Genomic DNA, 18,099 nt, shown 5'->3' with positions numbered 1-18,099 from the left:
ATAAAGATATAAAACTGTATTTTTTTTGTGAAGAATCAACAACAAGTGGGACACAATCATGAAGTGGAACGACATTTATTGGATATTTCAAACTTTTTTAACAAATCAAAAACTAAAAAATTGGGCGTGCAAAATTATTCAGCCCCCTTAAGTTAATACTTTGTAGCGCCACCTTTTGCTGCGATTACAGCTGTAAGTCGCTTGGGGTATGTCTCTATCAGTTTTGCACATCGAGAGACTGAAATTTTTTCCCATTCCTCCTTGCAAAACAGCTCGAGCTCAGTGAGGTTGGATGGAGAGCATTTGTGAACAGCAGTTTTCAGTTCTTTCCACAGATTCTCGATTGGATTCAGGTCTGGACTTTGACTTGGCCATTCTAACACCTGGATATGTTTATTATTGAACCATTCCATTGTAGATTTTGCTTTATGTTTTGGATCATTGTCTTGTTGGAAGACAAATCTCCGTCCCAGTCTCAGGTCTTTTGCAGACTCCATCAGGTTTTCTTCCAGAATGGTCCTGTATTTGGCTCCATCCATCTTCCCATCAATTTGAACCATCTTCCCTGTCCCTGCTGAAGAAAAGCAGGCCCAAACCATGATGCTGCCACCACCATGTTTGACAGTGGGGATGGTGTGTTCAGCTGTGTTGCTTTTACGCCAAACATAACGTTTTGCATTGTTGCCAAAAAGTTCAATTTTGGTTTCATCTGACCAGAGCACCTTCTTCCACATGTTTGGTGTGTCTCGTGGCAAACTTTAAACAACACTTTTTATGGATATCTTTAAGAAATGGCTTTCTTCTTGCCACTCTTCCATAAAGGCCAGATTTGTGCAATATACGACTGATTGTTGTCCTATGGACAGAGTCTCCCACCTCAGCTGTAGATCTCTGCAGTTCATCCAGAGTGATCATGGGCCTCTTGGCTGCATCTCTGATCAGTCTTCTCCTTGTATGAGCTGAAAGTTTAGAGGGACGGCCAGGTCTTGGTAGATTTGCAGTGGTCTGATACTCCTTCCATTTCAATATTATCGCTTGCACAGTGCTCCTTGGGATGTTTAAAGCTTGGGAAATCTTTTTGTATCCAAATACGGCTTTAAACTTCTTCACAACAGTATCTCGGACCTGCCTGGTGTGTTCCTTGTTCTTCATGATGCTCTCTGCGCTTTTAACGGACCTCTGAGACTATCACAGTGCAGATGCATTTATACGGAGACTTGATTACACACAGGTGGATTGTATTTATCATCATTAGTCATTTAGGTCAACATTGGATCATTCAGAGATCCTCACTGAACTTCTGGAGAGAGTTTGCTGCACTGAAAGTAAAGGGGCTGAATAATTTTGCACGCCCAATTTTTTAGTTTTTGATTTGTTAAAAAAGTTTGAAATATCCAATAAATGTCGTTCCACTTCATGATTGTGTCCCACTTGTTGTTGATTCCTCTCAAAAAAATACAGTTTTATATCTTTATGTTTGAAGCCTGAAATGTGGCAAAAGGTCTCAAAGTTCAAGGGGGCCGAATACTTCCGCAAGGCACTATATACAGACATACATACATACATACATACTGAGATTGCGCACAGGTGTACTTTAACTATGTGACTTCTGAAGGTAATTGGTTGCATCATATCTTATTTAGGGGCTTCATAGCAAAGGGGGTGAATACATATGCATGCACCACTTTTCAATTTTTTTTTAATTAACATTTTTGACACAAGTAATTTTTTTCACTTCACCAATTTGGAAATATGTCCATTACATGAAATCCAAACAAATCTATTTAAATTACAGGTTGTAATGCAACAAAAAAGGAATAACACCAAAGGGGATGAATACTTTTCAAATCAAATGTATTTATAAAGCCCTTCTTACAGCTGATATCTCAAAGTGCTGTACAGAAACCCAGCCTAAAACCCCAAACAGCAAGCAATGCAGGTGTAGAAGCACAGCGGCTAGAAACTCCCTAGAAAGGACAGAACCTAGGAAGAAACCTAGAGAGGAACCAGGCTACGAGGGTTCACCAGTCCTCTTCTGGCTGTGCGGGATGGAGATTATAACAGAACATGGCCGAGATGTTCAAATGTTCATAGATGACCAGCAGGGTCAAATAATAATCGCAGTGGTTGTCGAGGGTGTAACAGGTCAGCACCTCAGGAGTAAATGTCAGTTGGCTTTTCATAGGTGATCATTCAGAGTATCTCTACCGCTCCTGCTGTCTCTAGAGAGTTGAAAACAGCAGGTCTGGGACAGGTAGCACGTCCAGTGAACAGGTTAGGATTCCATAGCCACAGGCAGAACAGTTGAAACTGGAGCAGCGGCACAACCAGGTGGACTGGGTACAGCAAGGATTCATCATGCCAGGTAGTTCTGAGGCATGGTCCTAGGGCTCAGGTCCTCCGAGAGAGAAAAAAGAAAGAGAATTAGAGAGAGCATACTTAAATTCACACAGGACACCGGATAAGACAGGAGAAGTACTCCAGATATAACAGACTGACCCTAGCCCCCCGACACAAACTACTGCAGCATAAATACTGGAGGCTGAGACGGGAGGGGTCTGTAGACACTGTGGCCCGATGATACCCCAGGACAGGGCCAAACGGGCAGGATATAGCCCCACCCACTTTTCCAAAGCACAGCCCCCACACCACCAGAGGGATATCTTCAACCACCAATTTACCACCCTGAGTCGAGGCCAAGTATAGCCCATGAAGATCTCCCACACGGCACAACCCAAGGGGGGGGCGCCAACCCGGACAGGAAGACCACGTCAGTGACTCAACCCACTCAAGTGACACACCCCTCCTAGGGACGGCATGAAACAGCACTAGTAAGTGCTGAGTATTCAGACCCTTTACTCAGTACTTCGTTGAAGCAGCGATTACAGCCTCGAGTCTTCGGTATGATGCTATTTGGGGCGTTTCTCCCATTCTTCTCTGCAGATCCTCTCAAGCTCTGTCAGGCTGGATGGGGAGCAGCGGGGCACAGCTATTTTCATGTCTCTCCAGAGATGTTTGATTGGGTTAAAGTCCGGGCTTTGGCTGGACCACTCAAGGACATCAGAGACTTGTCCCGAAGACACTCCTGCGTTGTCATGGCTGTGTGCTTAGGGTCGTTGTCCCGTTGGAAGGTGAACCTTCGCCCCAGTCTGAGGCCCTGAGCTCTGATTGTACTTTCCCTCGATCCTGACTGCTCTCCCAGTCCCTGCCGCTGAAAAACGTCCCCACAGCATGATGCTGCCACCATCGCGCTTCACCGTAGGAATGGTGCCAGGTTTCCTCCATACCAAAGAGTTCAATTTTGGTGTCATCAGACCAGAAAATCTTGTTTCTCATGAGTTATGATGAGTTAGGTGCCCAAACTCCAAGCAGGCTGTCATGTGCTTTTACTGAGGAGTGGCTTCCATCTGGACACTACCATAAAGGCCTGATTGGTGGAGTGCTGCAGAGATGGTTGTCCTTCTGGAAGATTCTTTCATCTCCAGAGTGGAGAGGAACTCTTGTGCTCACCACCAAGGCCCTTTTGCCCCGATTGCTCAGTTTGGCCTGGCGGCCAGCTCTATGGAGAGTCTTGGTGGTTCCAAACTTCTTCCATTAAAGAATGATGGAGGCCACTGTGTTCTTCTTCAATGCTGCAGACATTTTTTGGTACCCTTCCTCAGATCTGTGCCTCCACACAATCCTGTCTCGGAGTTCTACGGGCAATTCCTTCGACCTCATGGCTTGATTTTTGCTCTGACATGCACTGTTAACTGTGGGACTTTATATAGACAGGTGTGTGTGTGCCTTTACATTCAATTGAATTTACCACAGGAGGACTCCAAGTTGTAGAAACATCTCAACGATGATCAATGGAAACAGGTGCATCCATTGATCATCCTTGATGTTTCTCAATTTCAAGTCCTATAGTAAAGGATCTGAATACTTATGTAAATAAGGTATGTTTTTTTATTTGTAATAAATTTGCTAAAATTTCTAAATCTGTTTTTTCTTTGTCATTATGGTGTGTTGGGTGTAGATGGATTCAATTCAATTTTAGAATAAGACTAACTTAACAAAATGTAGAAAGTCAAGGGGTCTGAATACTTTCCGAATGCACAGTATGGAGAAGTGTTATAAAACAAGAAGAAGTTAGTGTGAGTAGAGTTCCTTACCATGATTACGTTTCCACTCCATATACAGGACAGTTGAGGGTCAAAGACAAGAGGGAGACATACTTTACTGTCAAACACTGTGCCCCCCTCCCCTCTCCCTGCTGCATGAACTATAGATGATGGAGGCAGTACATACAGTACATATCCACAGTCTGACATACTGTAGATCCATCACCCACTCGCATTGAAGTCAAGTAGCTCCAGTCAAATAATGATGTTGTATTGACAGAGCGTGCTTGTAAAGTTGCCCCGTCTGTGTTCAATGAAGCACATTCAGGGCGAGAGAACGCCTCCCAGGGTCGAACTAATCAGGAAGTAGCAGAGGCAGCAAAGCCACTTCTTATACTCCAGCCTGGCCTACATTGAAAACCACACTGGTGTGACAATGTTCCTTGTTTTGGTCAAGTATTTCTTAACTTTTTTTATTAAAAGCTTGAACCCTCATTCTATAAGAAGTCAGAATGTCAAGAAAGGAGTTTAAGTGGGCATTAACTGGGTGTCAAGTTGAGTAGGTGTAACATAACTTTAGTCCGTCCCCTCACCCCTCACCAGGGACACTCTGCCCACATCAACAGTCACCCTCGAAGCATCGTTACCCATCGCTCCACAAAAGCGGTGGCCCTTGCAGAGCAAGGGGAACCACTACTTCAGGCTCTGAGCAAGTGACGTCACCGATTGAAATGCCACTAGCGCGCACCACCGCTAGCTAGCCATTTCACATCGGCTACATAGGCACTATTGATTCTTTATGAATATACACTGAACAAAAATATAAATGCAACAATTTCAAAGAATATATTGAGTTACAGTTCATATCAGGAAATCAGTCAATTTAAATCATGTCATTAGGCCCTAATCTATAGATTGTATGACTGGGAATACAGATATGCATCTGTTGGTCATAGATACCCCCATTTGCTTCATACAGTGTGACACATCGCCTTCGCATAGAGTTGATCAGGCTGTTGATTGTGGCCTATGGAATATTGTTCTACTCCTCCTCAATGGCTGTGCGAAGCTGCTGGATATTGACAGGAACTGGAACACGCTGTTTATCCAGAGCATCCCAAACATGATCAGTGGGTGATATGTCCGGTAAGTATTCAGGCCATAGAAGAATTGGGACATTCTCAGCTTCCATGAATTGTGTACAAATCCTTGCGACATGGGGCCGTGCATTATCATGCTGAAACCTGAGGTGACGGCGGCAGATGAATGACTTGATAATGGGCCTCAGGATCTCCTCACGGTATCTCTGCATTCAAATTGCTATTGATAAAATGCAATTGTGTTTGTTGTCCGTTCCTTATGCCTGCCCATACCATAACCCCACCGCCACCATGGGGCACTCACAATGTTGACATGCCATACACGCTACGCTGTCTGCCATCGAAACCAGAATTTATCTGAAGACCACACTTCTCCAGCGTGGCAGTGGCTATCTAAGGTGAGCATTTGCCCAATGAAGTCGGTTACGATGCCGAACTGCAGTCAGGTCAAGACCCTGGTCAGGACGACGAGCACGCAGATGAGCTTCCCTGAGACGGTTTCTGACTGTTTTGCAAACCCACAGTTTCATCAGCTGTATGGGTGGCTGGTCTCAGACGATCCCGCAGGTGAAGAAGCCGGATGTGGAGAAACTGGGCTGGTGTTACACATGGTCTGCGATTTTGAAACCGGTTGGATGTATTGACAAATTCTCTAAAACATCATTGGTAGAGGAATGAACATTCAAATGTCTGACTAAAGCTCTGGTAGACATGGTTGCAGTCAGCATGCCAATTGCACACTCCCTCAAAATTTGAGGCATCTATGGCATTACGTTGTGTGACACAACTGCTCATTTTAGTGGCCTTTTATTGTCCTGGCACAAGGTGCACCTGTGTAATGATCAGAGTTGTGGATTCAAGTCACATGAATTGAATCTGACTCAAGTCACAAATTTGATGACTTGGAGCCTCAACTCGACTTTGACTTGAGACTGATGACTTATTTATATGTAAATATTCGTATTCATTCCGTTACACTTGTGTGTATAAAGTAGTTGTGAAATTATTAGATTACTTGTTAGATATTACTGCACGGTCGGAACTAGAAGCACAAGCATTTCACTACACTGCCATTAACATCTGCTAACCATGTGTATGTGACCAATAAAATTTGATTTGATTATCTGTCCAGGTTTTGTAACGGTTTGTCACAATTTTTTTGGCACAGAGGCTAGGTGGATTACGCTACACGCAGCCAGAGACAGTAGTCGCAGCGTCACTCTTGCCAAAAACCTTTAACTAATTTGGCTATTGAAAAACACATTCGGCACTCTGATTGGACCAACAAACTCAATCAACACATAATATACTTATAAAACTTCCATTTGGAATTTGTTGTTCAAATTAATTATTACTGTGGAGAAAACATGCGCTCTCCAAACTCCCGCCAGGGGGGGTTTCTACATTTTTAAACGTTTGCTGTTGCTTTCACACGTTTAAATGCATAGACCCTATGTGGTAAATCAATATTCCATATAATATGACCATTTCTAGGGTTTCATCATAACATCAACGTACCGTTTATTCCAACAGGTAGACATTTCTGTTCCATGTCGGAACTCTGTCATAACCCGGGACAAAGGAAACCATGCATGCATGAATTAAATAAACATAACTTCTACCTCATGAGTCTTACGAACGTCCATGTGCGCTTTGAACATCACGCCGATTTAGAGCAGGGTAACACATGGTTTGCTAAATGGAAATGTATCTGTAGGCTTATCAAACATGAAACAGAAATGTAGGACTATCCAACGTTCCGTGTGTATGTGTCCTATTTCTGTCGTTTTTGTTGCTCTTAATTGGAGAGCGCAACAGGGCCGGCGCCACACGCTTTAGAGTCAGAACGTAATTTAAGAGAAAATGATTGTTCCATGTATGCATGTTTAAATATCATTAAGTCTGATTAAGACGAAGGTACCAATGTAACAGTGGATGTGAAAAGTGCCTTTTATATTGTAGAACCCGTTTATTGGTTATAGTTGCCAATTGGGTAATTGTATGGTTCTGGGGACCCTGTGCTTATATTATGCAGGCCTACCTGTTTGACAGATTCGATTTGGTTTCTCAAGGGGAGGCTGTGCATTCTTGCCCTTTACCTGTGTCGGTTCAAATAGGTCAGGTTAACCCTTATACAGAGGCGATTTCTTTTGGGCTATTTCCCGTGTTATATTTGGATCACCAAGACCTGTAAATAAATGTACACTGAGCATGTCAACCTGCCTTGCCTTCTGCTGATTTCAAGCCCTTAAAACCTGCTACAAGTTTTCCATTACATATGCTAATCAACACGTGTTGACAAAATAATGAAAGGGCTGCCTGTAGCCTCAAAAAATAGACAAATATTTGTAGTTAAACAAGTCGTTATTTTTTTACTTGACTTGCTCTTAGAATGCTTGACTGGAGTCGACCTGTTCTACTTGGTAATCGACTTGAGACTTGGACCTTGTGACTTGCTGGGGACTCATGATAGTGAGTTGGTCCCACCACTGTTAATGATCATTATTTTTAATCAGCTTCTTGATATGACACACCTGTCAGGTGGATGGATCATATTGGCAAAGCAGAAATGCTCACTAACACGGAAGTAAACAAACTTGTGCAGTTTGAGAGAAATAGGCTTTTTGTGTGTTCTGAACATTTCTGGGATCTTTTATTTCAGCTCATGAAACCAACACTTTACATGTTGTTTATATTTTTGTTCAGTGTATTTACCTAGTATTCATCATTGTACTATATAAGACGCATCTCTGTCATTCCCAGTCCTTACGCTATCAGTATCACTAGCTAGTGCAGTATAGTTAATCTAGCAGTGTCTATTCTATGTATCTGAGAATAAGTCTGCGAGCAACAATGACAAATCTATAAAAAAAAAAACATTTTATTAACAAGCAAAATAACCTTAATGTTTTTATCAGAACGGTACAAACCACTACAGTCTGAGGCACAAGGGTATGTAATACAGGACAAAAGAAAGATTAACTTTACATGGAAAACTGGGAGATTTTTAAAAGAACTGCCAGGGCAAACATGATGCTTAGCCCTGTGGTAGAAACTGCAGCTGAGGGATGTATGAACTAGAGAAGGGGTGTTAGTTCTTTATTTCATGTACTTGTGCTGCTGGTCCTGGAGGATCTTAGCGGAGGACTTGGCATCGTAGAAGAGTTCGTTGATCTCCTCCACCTGCTCCCTCTCTACTCCCTCCTTCCCCTGGACTCTGCCTAACAGACTGGCTGGGGTCAGCAGCTGCGCCGCATACCTGACAGAGGGATAGGTGAGTCAATATACACACACGAGACAAGTGGAGTGTGTGCACGCATGTGCAGAGTAACAGATTGGTGAGTGTTACCTGAGGGTGGTCTTAGTTCCAATCTCTCCCAGGTGACTGAGGGCCTCCTCGCTGATGTTGATCCCCTCAGTCTGAGCTCGGATTTTAATGATCTACAGACCACACACACTGTCAGCATCACACCAGTGACCACACATAAACATAGCATATCTTAAACACACACTTCATATATAGGAATGCCATCACACACACCTGCTTCATCTCCTGTGGTGTGTAGAGCATGGTGCGGATAATCATGACCCTGTCCAGCAGGTCCAGAGGAATGCCATGAGGAGAGCTGATGTCCTCTGTCCCCCTGAGAAACCAACCACACAGAAGGGTCAGTGAACAGAGCAAAGTTGGCTTCCAAAACAAACAGATTATCACTGACTCATATTCAAACTGACTGAGTTGCAATCTCGTGCATGCACATTAGCACACCCACCTGATGAGGCAGTTGCCCCTGTTGGAGGCGAACACTACGATGGGTGCGATGGTGCTCTCCAGGGCTCGGTGCAGGTAGGTGAAACACTCAATGTCCAGCATATGCACCTCGTCCACAAACAGTACCCCGGGGACCAGCTCAGCCACACCCTGGTCAATGTAACGGTTTACCACCTTGTTGATCTCAGCTCGCAGCTTGTCTAATGGACAGCAGGAAGAGCCAGGGGTCAGGCAAGGGAGCCAAGCAAAAGGTAAGGAGAGGGCAGAAAGAATGTGTTTCTTTTGAGTGATGTTTATTGTGGGGGAGGTTGGGGTTTTGAAAGTACAAGCTGCTATTTCAACAAGGATATGGGAAGTGGGTTTTAAAGAAGTTAGACTCAGTTGTTCAGGTCTTACCTGTGATCTCGGTCTTCTTGGGCTTCATCAGTTGTCCCATCATAGACAGGATATCTTGACCTCCCTGAGAGGAGAGCAATCACACTTTATTCCTTAAGAGTAAGTTGTGGGGGGGGGGGGGTCATACCAACGATCATTTAGATTTCCATTAGGTGCAGAAATAGACTCGGTGGTTAACAACCAAAGATCAAGTGTGTTTTTTTGTTGTTGCACATAATTGTTTTCAGAGCAATAGTTATTTTCCTGAAGTGTATATCTGCAGTGCAGTCTTATTCACTTTAACCAGGCTCTAGGGGAGACTGTGTCTGTGTGTGTACCTGTGGTCTAGGAGAGACTGTGTATGTGTGTGTACCTGTGGTCTAGGAGAGACTGTGTGTCTGTGTGTACCTGTGGTCTAGGAGAGACTGTGTATATGTGTGTACCTGTGGTCTAGGAGAGACTGTGTATGTGTGTGTACCTGTGGTCTAGGAGAGACTGTGTATATGTGTGTACCTGTGGTCTAGGAGAGACTGTGTATGTGTGTGTACCTGTGGTCTAGGAGAGACTGTGTATGTGTGTGTACCTGTGGTCTAGGAGAGACTGTGTATGTGTGTGTACCTGTGGTCTAGGAGAGACTGTGTATGTGTGTGTACCTGTGGTCTAGGAGAGACTGTGTGTCTGTGTGTACCTGTGGTCTAGGAGAGACTGTATGTGTGTGTACCTGTGGTCTAGGAGAGACTGTGTATGTGTGTGTACCTGTGGTCTAGGAGAGACTGTGTATGTGTGTGTACCTGTGGTCTAGGAGAGACTGTATGTGTGTGTACCTGTGGTCTAGGAGAGACTGTATGTGTGTGTACCTGTGGTCTAGGAGAGACTGTGTATGTGTGTGTACCTGTGGTCTAGGAGAGACTGTGTATGTGTGTGTACCTGTGGTCTAGGAGAGACTGTGTATGTGTGTGTACCTGTGGTCTAGGAGAGACTGTGTATGTGTGTGTACCTGTGGTCTAGGAGAGACTGTGTATGTGTGTGTACCTGTGGTCTAGGAGAGACTGTGTGTCTGTGTGTACCTGTGGTCTAGGAGAGACTGTGTGTCTGTGTGTACCTGTGGTCTAGGAGAGACTGTGTGTCTGTGTGTACCTGTGGTCTAGGAGAGACTGTGTCTGTGTGTACCTGTGGTCTAGGAGAGACTGTCTGTCTGTGTGTACCTGTGGTCTAGGAGAGACTGTCTGTCTGTGTGTACCTGTGGTCTAGGAGAGACTGTGTCTGTGTGTACCTGTGGTCTAGGAGAGACTGTGTCTGTGTGTACCTGTGGTCTAGGAGAGACTGTGTCTGTGTGTACCTGTGGTCTAGGAGAGACTGTGTCTGTGTGTACCTGTGGTCTAGGAGAGACTGTGTCTGTGTATACCTGTGGTCTAGGAGAGACTGTGTCTGTGTGTACCTGTGGTCTAGGAGAGACTGTGTCTGTGTGTACCTGTGGTCTAGGAGAGACTGTGTCTGTGTGTACCTGTGGTCTAGGAGAGACTGTGTCTGTGTGTACCTGTGGTCTAGGAGAGACTGTGTCTGTGTGTACCTGTGGTCTAGGAGAGACTGTGTGTGTACCTGTGGTCTAGCGTTGGCAATATCCAGGTCGTGTAGCGTGACGTCTTGGATTATCTCTTTCTTCTTGTGGACGTCCCCCTTGGGCAGCGGCACGTACTCCTCAGCCTCCAGGTCAAACTCTGTGGCAAATGTGTCACACCGACCTTGTCTCTGCGCACACGCCACACACAGATGGAATGGTTAAACACAGAACACAAGCATACTGTTCAAAAATATAAACGCAACATGTAAAGTCGTGGTCCCATGCTTCATGAGCTGAAATAAAAGATCCCAGAAATGTTTAATATGCACAAAAAGATTATTGCTCTCAAATTTTGTGCACAAATGTTTACATCCCTATTAGTGAGTATTTCTCCTTTGCAAAAATAATCTGTTTAATGCTGATTAAAAAAGCATTATCATTACACAGGTGCACCTTGTGCTGGAGACAATAAATGGGAACTCATATTTTGTCACAACACGATGCCATAGATGTCAAGTTTTAAGGAAGCGTGCAATTGGCATGCTGACTGCAGGAATGTCCACCAGAGCGTTTGCCAGATAATTGAATGTTAATTTCTCTACTATAGACCGCCTATGTCTTTTTAGAGAATTTGGCAGTACGCCCAACCGGTCTCAACCACAGACCACATGTAACCACGCCAGCCCAGGAACTCCACATCTGGCTTCTTCACCTGCAGGATCATCGGAGACCAGCCACCCGGCCAGCTGATGAAACTGTGGGTTTTCACAACCAAAGAATTTCTGCAGAAACCATCTCAGGGAAGCTCATCTGTGTGCTTGTCGTCCTCACCATGGTCTTGACCTGACTGCAGTTTGGCATCGTGACCGACTTCAGTGGGCAAATACTCACCTTCCATGGCCACTAGCACGCTGGAGAAGTGTGCTCTTCACGGATGAATCCCAGTTTCAACTGTACCGGGCAGATGGCAGACAGCGTGTATGGCGTCGTGTGGGCGAGTGGTTTGCTTATGTCAACGTTGTGAACAGAGTGCCACATGATGGGGGTGAGGTTATGGGAAAGTATAAGTTAGACACAATTGCATTTTAACGATAGCAATTTGAATGCAGAGATAACGTGAGGAGATCCTGAGGCCCATTGTCATGCTATTAAGCTGCTGCTATCACCTCATGTTTCAGCATGATAATGCATGGCCATGTGGCAAGGATCTGTATGCAATTCCTGGAAACTGAAAATGTCCCAGTTCTTCAATGGCCTGCATACTCACCAGACATGTCACACATTGATCATGTTTGAAATGCTCTGGATCGACGTGTACAACAGAGTGTTCCAGTTCCCATCGATATCTAGCAACTTTGTACAGCCATTGAAGAGGTGTGGGACAACATACCACAAACCACAATCAACAGTCTGATCAAGTCTATGCAAAGGAGATGGGTCTCCTGAGGCGCTGCCTGAGGCAAATGGTGGTCACACCTAGGGTTGTGGTGGTCAGGACATTTGTCAGCAGGTGATTGTCAAGAAAATAACTGCTCGTCTCAACAGTAGTTGACCATTAAACACATTTAAATCTCCTGGCTTCCACACACAGCCTACAAGCCACTGATGCAGACCTTTGGAGCATTCACATTTTTAAAAAGTCTAATAAATCCATGTAATACATCCTACACCATCACAATAAATCCATTATTGATATTAGACAGGTCTAAAGAAACAGGATATGAAGAAAATGTAGTCTTTCAGAACAGAATACTGAGTTGTCCTTATGTTAGGTCCTGATCTGGCTATGCCATATGACTGTGGGCTACACAAGTTCATTCAGCAGACAAGATTTGCTTCGAATTCCATGCCATTATTTTGTATTTTATTGCATGAAGAATACAATCGAACATAGCTTAATAAAATAGAAAGGACATTTTCTCCAAACAATTTCAAAAGGAAGTGTGCACATGTGGCTATTCTGTGTTGAGCAGTCAACAAAGAACTGGTCCTCCTACATGCTTTATTTAGAAATTATTTATTTAACTTTAGTTGTAATAGAAACGTTGGGCTATATGTTTTGATGTTTAATACATTCTAAGGCTGCATGATGGGACTCTGATGATTTGAGAAAAGTCAAAAGCTGCACATACTTCAGTCTCTCATTCACAATTTGACAAGCACTTGATAATATTCTCACCAAGCCTTGAATTTCCCAGCGGCCCACCTTGTGTGGCCATAATGCCTCCTAAAAAAGCCATGTCATTTGCTGACAAAGTGGCCGTTGTGCCCTTGGGCTGAATATAATAGGCTAATTATACTTCCCTTCTCCCGGCTGCCGTGCTCCAAAGCACCCTTCACTCACATGGCTCTCTCAGATGTAGCCAATGCCAGTCACATGATCTGATCCTTCTCACAGGCATTTCAGCTAAGTAGGCTACAAGTGAACGAAGACCGACACATCGGTGATGCCAGTGCGCGCGTCCCTCTTATCGAATTCCCAGGCACATATTGTCCACATTTAGCCTACTTTTCGTCAGCCATCAAGCTGAGTAGGCCTAACGAACAGCAAAAGCATTAGCCTATGTCAATCTAATATCCCCCATAGTACAAACGTTGACCTATTCTATTGGTCAACTCGTCCTTCTCTGCAAGGAATTAATATTAGAAACATACTCTGGGACAGCAGGGGTGAGATGCGATAGAGACCAAATTAATACCACCACTTGCATAAAAAAAATGTTTAGAAGCAATGAGGCTGATCGTTTAGGTTAAAATGTTGATAAACTATTAGGCCATTTTTTTCACATTATAAGAACAGCAATGCGCACACGGCAGTGGGCTATTAGCGCGAATGTTCCAGAATGCAAGAAATTAGCGGGAAAACACCGTTCTCGAAAGTGACGGCAAAATGCGATTTATGCATGCAATGCTTTATTTTAAAGGTACATTTTGTAATGGTGAAAATTATCTTCCCCAAACGTGAATATACATTTTTCATTGATGGGAGAGTGATTAGAGGGACAATAACAGCAACCGAGCTTGAAAAAGCCTAATTACTGTGACTAAACGGTCACGTGGAATTTGACTGCGTTCATGACTCGTGAACGCCAGTGTGACAGTAATACGGGACCAGCCATAGTCACACCAGATACTCACTGGTTTTATGATCCACGCCCCCCTATTTTAAAACATTTTCCAGAAGTTTTTCCATTTAGGACTCAAAAACTCAGAAGAAGTGTTGTAGCCTAGCAATCAAGCCTAGCAATCATTTGTTGAAATTGGACTTTTTTTTATAAGGTTTCTGTATTCCCAGTCATGTGAAATCCATAGATTAGGGCCTAATGAATGTATTTAAATTGACTGATTTCCTTATATGACCTGAACTAAATCTTAGACATTTTTGCTTTTATATTTTTGTTCAGTGTACAAACTCAATCCCATCAGAGGAGGTCTGGTGGCTGAAACTATGCCCATCACGTCATAGGGGAATAAGATGAAGGGAGGAGGCGGAAAGCAGGGGTATGACTGGACTCAATGCCAACTCGAGGAGGGCATGAAAGAGGCAAGGGGATGAAAGAGTAAGATTCAGGGAGGGTCCTGCAAGGGCTGTCAACAGCAACAAATGTAAGGACCACCCCTCCCCACCTGCAACCTCAGCCCACCTGCACCAATTAAAGAGGCCGTCAACACACGTGTCAACACAGGCCACGAGGCCCGTCCACCAGAACAGAGGGAGAGATGGAGAGATAGGGGGAATAAAACCCGGTGCCGATGAAGAGCTGGAAGAATTCCAGTGTACAGTAGAGAGATGAAACAGAGCCGGAGGACTGACGGAGATGAAACAAAGCCGGCATGGAGGACTGGGGCATAAGGGCACAGCGTTTAGTGTAGTTTGTAAGAATATTCTTAGTTTGTACTTGCTTGTTAGTTTTTGTAGTATGTCAATTACTTTGACTTTGAATTGTTTGAGCCACTGTAAATGTGTCATTTGTGTATGGGAGCCTTTTCAAGGTGAGTGTTTGTATAGAAGTGTATTAAATAGGTGGAAGTGTATTGATACCTTGACGGCTCCACTGTTTGATTCAATATAGATGACGTCTCCCGCCTCCACACGCTCCTTCTGCAGGCTCTCATAAATACTGGGATCCAGCTACACACAAACACAGACAGTAAGATAAAAATGAGTGTTTTTACAGAGCGCTTCGTGCCCATTCATGAGTAGAATGAAGTTGTCGCTAGACACTGAGCTAGGGCCAGTTGTGTCCCCCACCCTCCCTAACTGTTATAGCTGATCCTAGATCTGTGTCTAATGCCAACTTCTACATGGACTGGTCTAGCCTCCGACAGGTGCCTGACCTTGAGCTGCTTGGTGCCCTTGCCTGTCTTCAGTCCGATGATGACATGGCTGATGGTCTTCCCGTAACCACCCATGGGGTTCTCCGTCTCACAGGGGGTCAGCTCTGTGACCTCCCCCTCATACACCTCCTTGGTTTCCTTGATACGCAGCCCTGGAGGATGAAGAACAGGGTCACACATACTGAAGACTCTGTAAAGCCTTTATTCTCTTGAACCAATAATACCATCCTTTATTCTACCTGGCAGATCATTTATTGGAGAATGTGAGAGGAGAGTGTGTGTGATGGTGCATGGTCCTCTTTCTGTGTAATGTGATCACACTGTAGCCCTTGTTCCTTCTGCATAAAGCCTCTCGGTGTGTGAGTGGTGCACAGGTGACTGGGCTATTGTTGTGGGGGGGGGGGGGGGTGAGAGCCACGCTTCTGAGGGGGAGACTGTTTTCAGAGTGCACTTTTCAGGGGGTGTCGACATGCTCAGAATGTACCCTGCCCTTTCCCTCCATCGTAACACTCATGTTAGGGGAGGGGTGAGGGTGTTGACCACCACCTCTAAACCCAAGCTCCATTCCCTTCTCTGTGACAGTGAATAATAATAATTTGGCGTGGTGCTTCTATTTGTCCTGCGACACACAAGTATGTAATGGAAATTAGTTTTTTTTGCATATTCCAACTCTCCCCGAGACACCTGCAGGGAGTGGGCCATGGCCACCAAGTTAAGTGCTTTGCTCAAGGGCACAGCAATAAATTATTCACCTTGTCGGCTCCGGTATTCAAACCAGCCACCTCTTGGTTACTGGCCCAACGCTCTAACCTCGAGGCTACCTGCCATAATGTTAACACTCGAACAAACCCCTTCCCCCAATGCCCCTTTCAAGCATTTTCCCCAGTGTCAACAGCCACACTGATCCCCTACCCTAGTCAGCCTAGTAGGAGGGGCGTGGAAGAGAACCCCTGACTATTCTGATGGTGGTGTAGCTGGTGAATGAAGGGACCAGTTATCTGGTCTCCAATTGACCCAGGTATGTGTGTGTATGTAACTCATTCCCAGTGGCCCATGTTTGTGTGTGGCCCCTCACCTATTGCCCTCCTGAAGTTCTCCATCAGCACCTCTGTTTTCTTGATCTCTGAAGAGTAGACCTCACTACCCACCATGGGGCAGAATGGCACCTTGTTGCCTAGTTCCTGTGCCATAGCCAAAGCCAGGGCAGTCTGCAAGGGGGAGAAGTAGGGTTGGTTAAAGTCTCAAGTCTCGTAGTATTTCTATTAATGTGGAGGTCAAAGGTATAATCATCAGTCCAAAAGTATGTTTTGCAACAAAAAACAAGTTTCTATTGGACACATTCAGGTAGGTCCCTCCCCATTTTGTTCACTTCCATTTGGTTCTAGTTGGTTCCTAGTGAATACACCCCTGGAGACACAGTAAGCATATTAGACATTTCACAATTACTTTCGGGTGTCATTGAAGTACTGCAGTAACATTTGGTCTACCTTTCCTGTACCGGGAGGTCCAGCCAGTAAAACTGCCCTTCCTGACATCTTCTTTGAGCGAATCAGTTCCACAATAATACCACAAGCCTGTTGACAGAAAAAAACGTAATTAACATAAAATATTGAAAGACATAAAATAAAGAACATTCCAAAGGACAATGACCTGCAAAGCCACGTGATATCACAAATACCGTGGCTAAATAACTAAAAGTAGCCAACTTCAAGACTTACGTTCACGTAACTAGCTAGCTAGGCTAACTTACCTCTCTTGCAGCCTCCTGCCCCACAAGACCTGACGCATTTTGCTTTGCATTCCCGGCCTCGTCTAGCCCGAGTCCTTTCACATGGCTGTGAGAGGCGACGCGCTGCGTTTTCGTGGTGCTTTTCACTTCTTCGATCTTCATGGCTGTGTTATGTTTATTAAAGTCTTATAAGTAACCAATAACATCTAACAATAATGCCCCCTTGCTCGTTATTTCTTCAATGTTTGAAACTGTTATAATCGGCGCATTAACTCCAAACACACATAGAACCGGTCTGTTTCCATGTGGGTTACCAAGGAAGTACAACCGTACAGTTATCTGTTCTGGGGGTACACTATTGGACAATTATGCTCTTCTATTATAAAGCGATTGGATATAAACACTGTCACTCTCACTCATAAGAAAACACCACGCCTCTCTTTGGCTTTTATTTCCGCTTGTGTTACGTCACTTTGACGTTACGGAAAATGGTACAGGGTTCCATCCGATGTGCATTCCACCGCCTATAATCTCTTATCGAAGTTCTAGACGGATATTTCTTCACATCTCACATATTCGGCATATTTTCCAGATGACTTTTTATTGATACACAGTTGACAGGAATGTTTTGTGTAATTCGACAGCTAACGTTAGTGTTCAGCTAAAGTAAACTATATTTAATAAAACAAATATGAATGAATTGTAAGATTAAGAGTTTAATGAATGACTGTTAGTTTAACGTAAAAGTAGTCAATTGTGTTACGTGTAATTACGGAAAGTAAACTAGAGTTCAAGGTCCAGCCACGCTACTTGCTGAGACTTGTTGCGACAGGAACATGTAGCTAGTTAGCCAAAACTACCAGTCATGGCAGACTCGAGCAACAACCACCCGAAGACACTCAATTTTAACGTGGGGAAACTTGGGCATGTCGACAGCTGGAAGACGCTGCAACACGGCGTCCACGGCTGCCCCCTGCTGCTTTAACAGCCTCCACGTATCTGGGAAGGCTTTCCACTAGTTGTTGGAACATTGCTGCGGGGACTTGCTTCCATTCAGCCACAAAGAGCATTCGTGAGGTCGGGCACTGATGTTGGGCGATTAGGCCTGGCTCGTTGGCGTT

At 44.4% G+C, this 18,099-nt stretch overlaps 1 protein-coding gene across 1 annotated transcript; it reads right to left on the bottom strand.

The window, feature by feature from the left end:
- Positions 1 to 8,068: 8,068 nt before the first annotated feature.
- Positions 8,069 to 17,212, bottom strand: LOC110494300 (ruvB-like 1). Its single transcript, XM_021569246.3, has 11 exons — positions 17,000 to 17,212; positions 16,737 to 16,823; positions 16,325 to 16,457; positions 15,250 to 15,401; positions 14,954 to 15,043; positions 10,950 to 11,099; positions 9,372 to 9,435; positions 8,977 to 9,175; positions 8,745 to 8,847; positions 8,553 to 8,644; positions 8,069 to 8,462 (listed from the first exon to the last, which is right to left on the bottom strand). The coding sequence occupies exons 1-11, from the start codon at positions 17,138 to 17,140 to the stop codon at positions 8,303 to 8,305; spliced, it is 1,371 nt and encodes a 456-aa protein (XP_021424921.2). The 5' UTR covers positions 17,141 to 17,212; the 3' UTR covers positions 8,069 to 8,302.
- Positions 17,213 to 18,099: the final 887 nt, after the last annotated feature.

The sequence above is a fragment of the Oncorhynchus mykiss genome, chromosome 17 (genome assembly GCF_057628025.1).
Source record: "Oncorhynchus mykiss isolate SJ-2025 chromosome 17, ASM5762802v1, whole genome shotgun sequence".
Classification (NCBI taxonomy): Eukaryota; Metazoa; Chordata; class Actinopteri; order Salmoniformes; family Salmonidae; genus Oncorhynchus; species Oncorhynchus mykiss.
The sequence above is the reverse complement of the archived record's forward strand: the minus strand, read 5'-3'. Positions and strand labels throughout refer to the sequence as shown.

Excerpts from the sequence above, each read along its gene's own strand:
- LOC110494300 (XM_021569246.3), bottom strand. The coding sequence starts at position 17,140 with ATGAAGATCGAAGAAGTGAAAAGCACCACGAAAACGCAGCGCGTCGCC. Across the intron at positions 16,458-16,736 it reads GACCTCCCGGTACAGGAAAG|ACTGCCCTGGCTTTGGCTAT; the intron begins GTAGACCAAATG and ends TCCCCCTTGCAG. Across the intron at positions 11,100-14,953 it reads CAAACAGTGGAGCCGTCAAG|AGACAAGGTCGGTGTGACAC; the intron begins GTATCAATACAC and ends GCGTGTGCGCAG.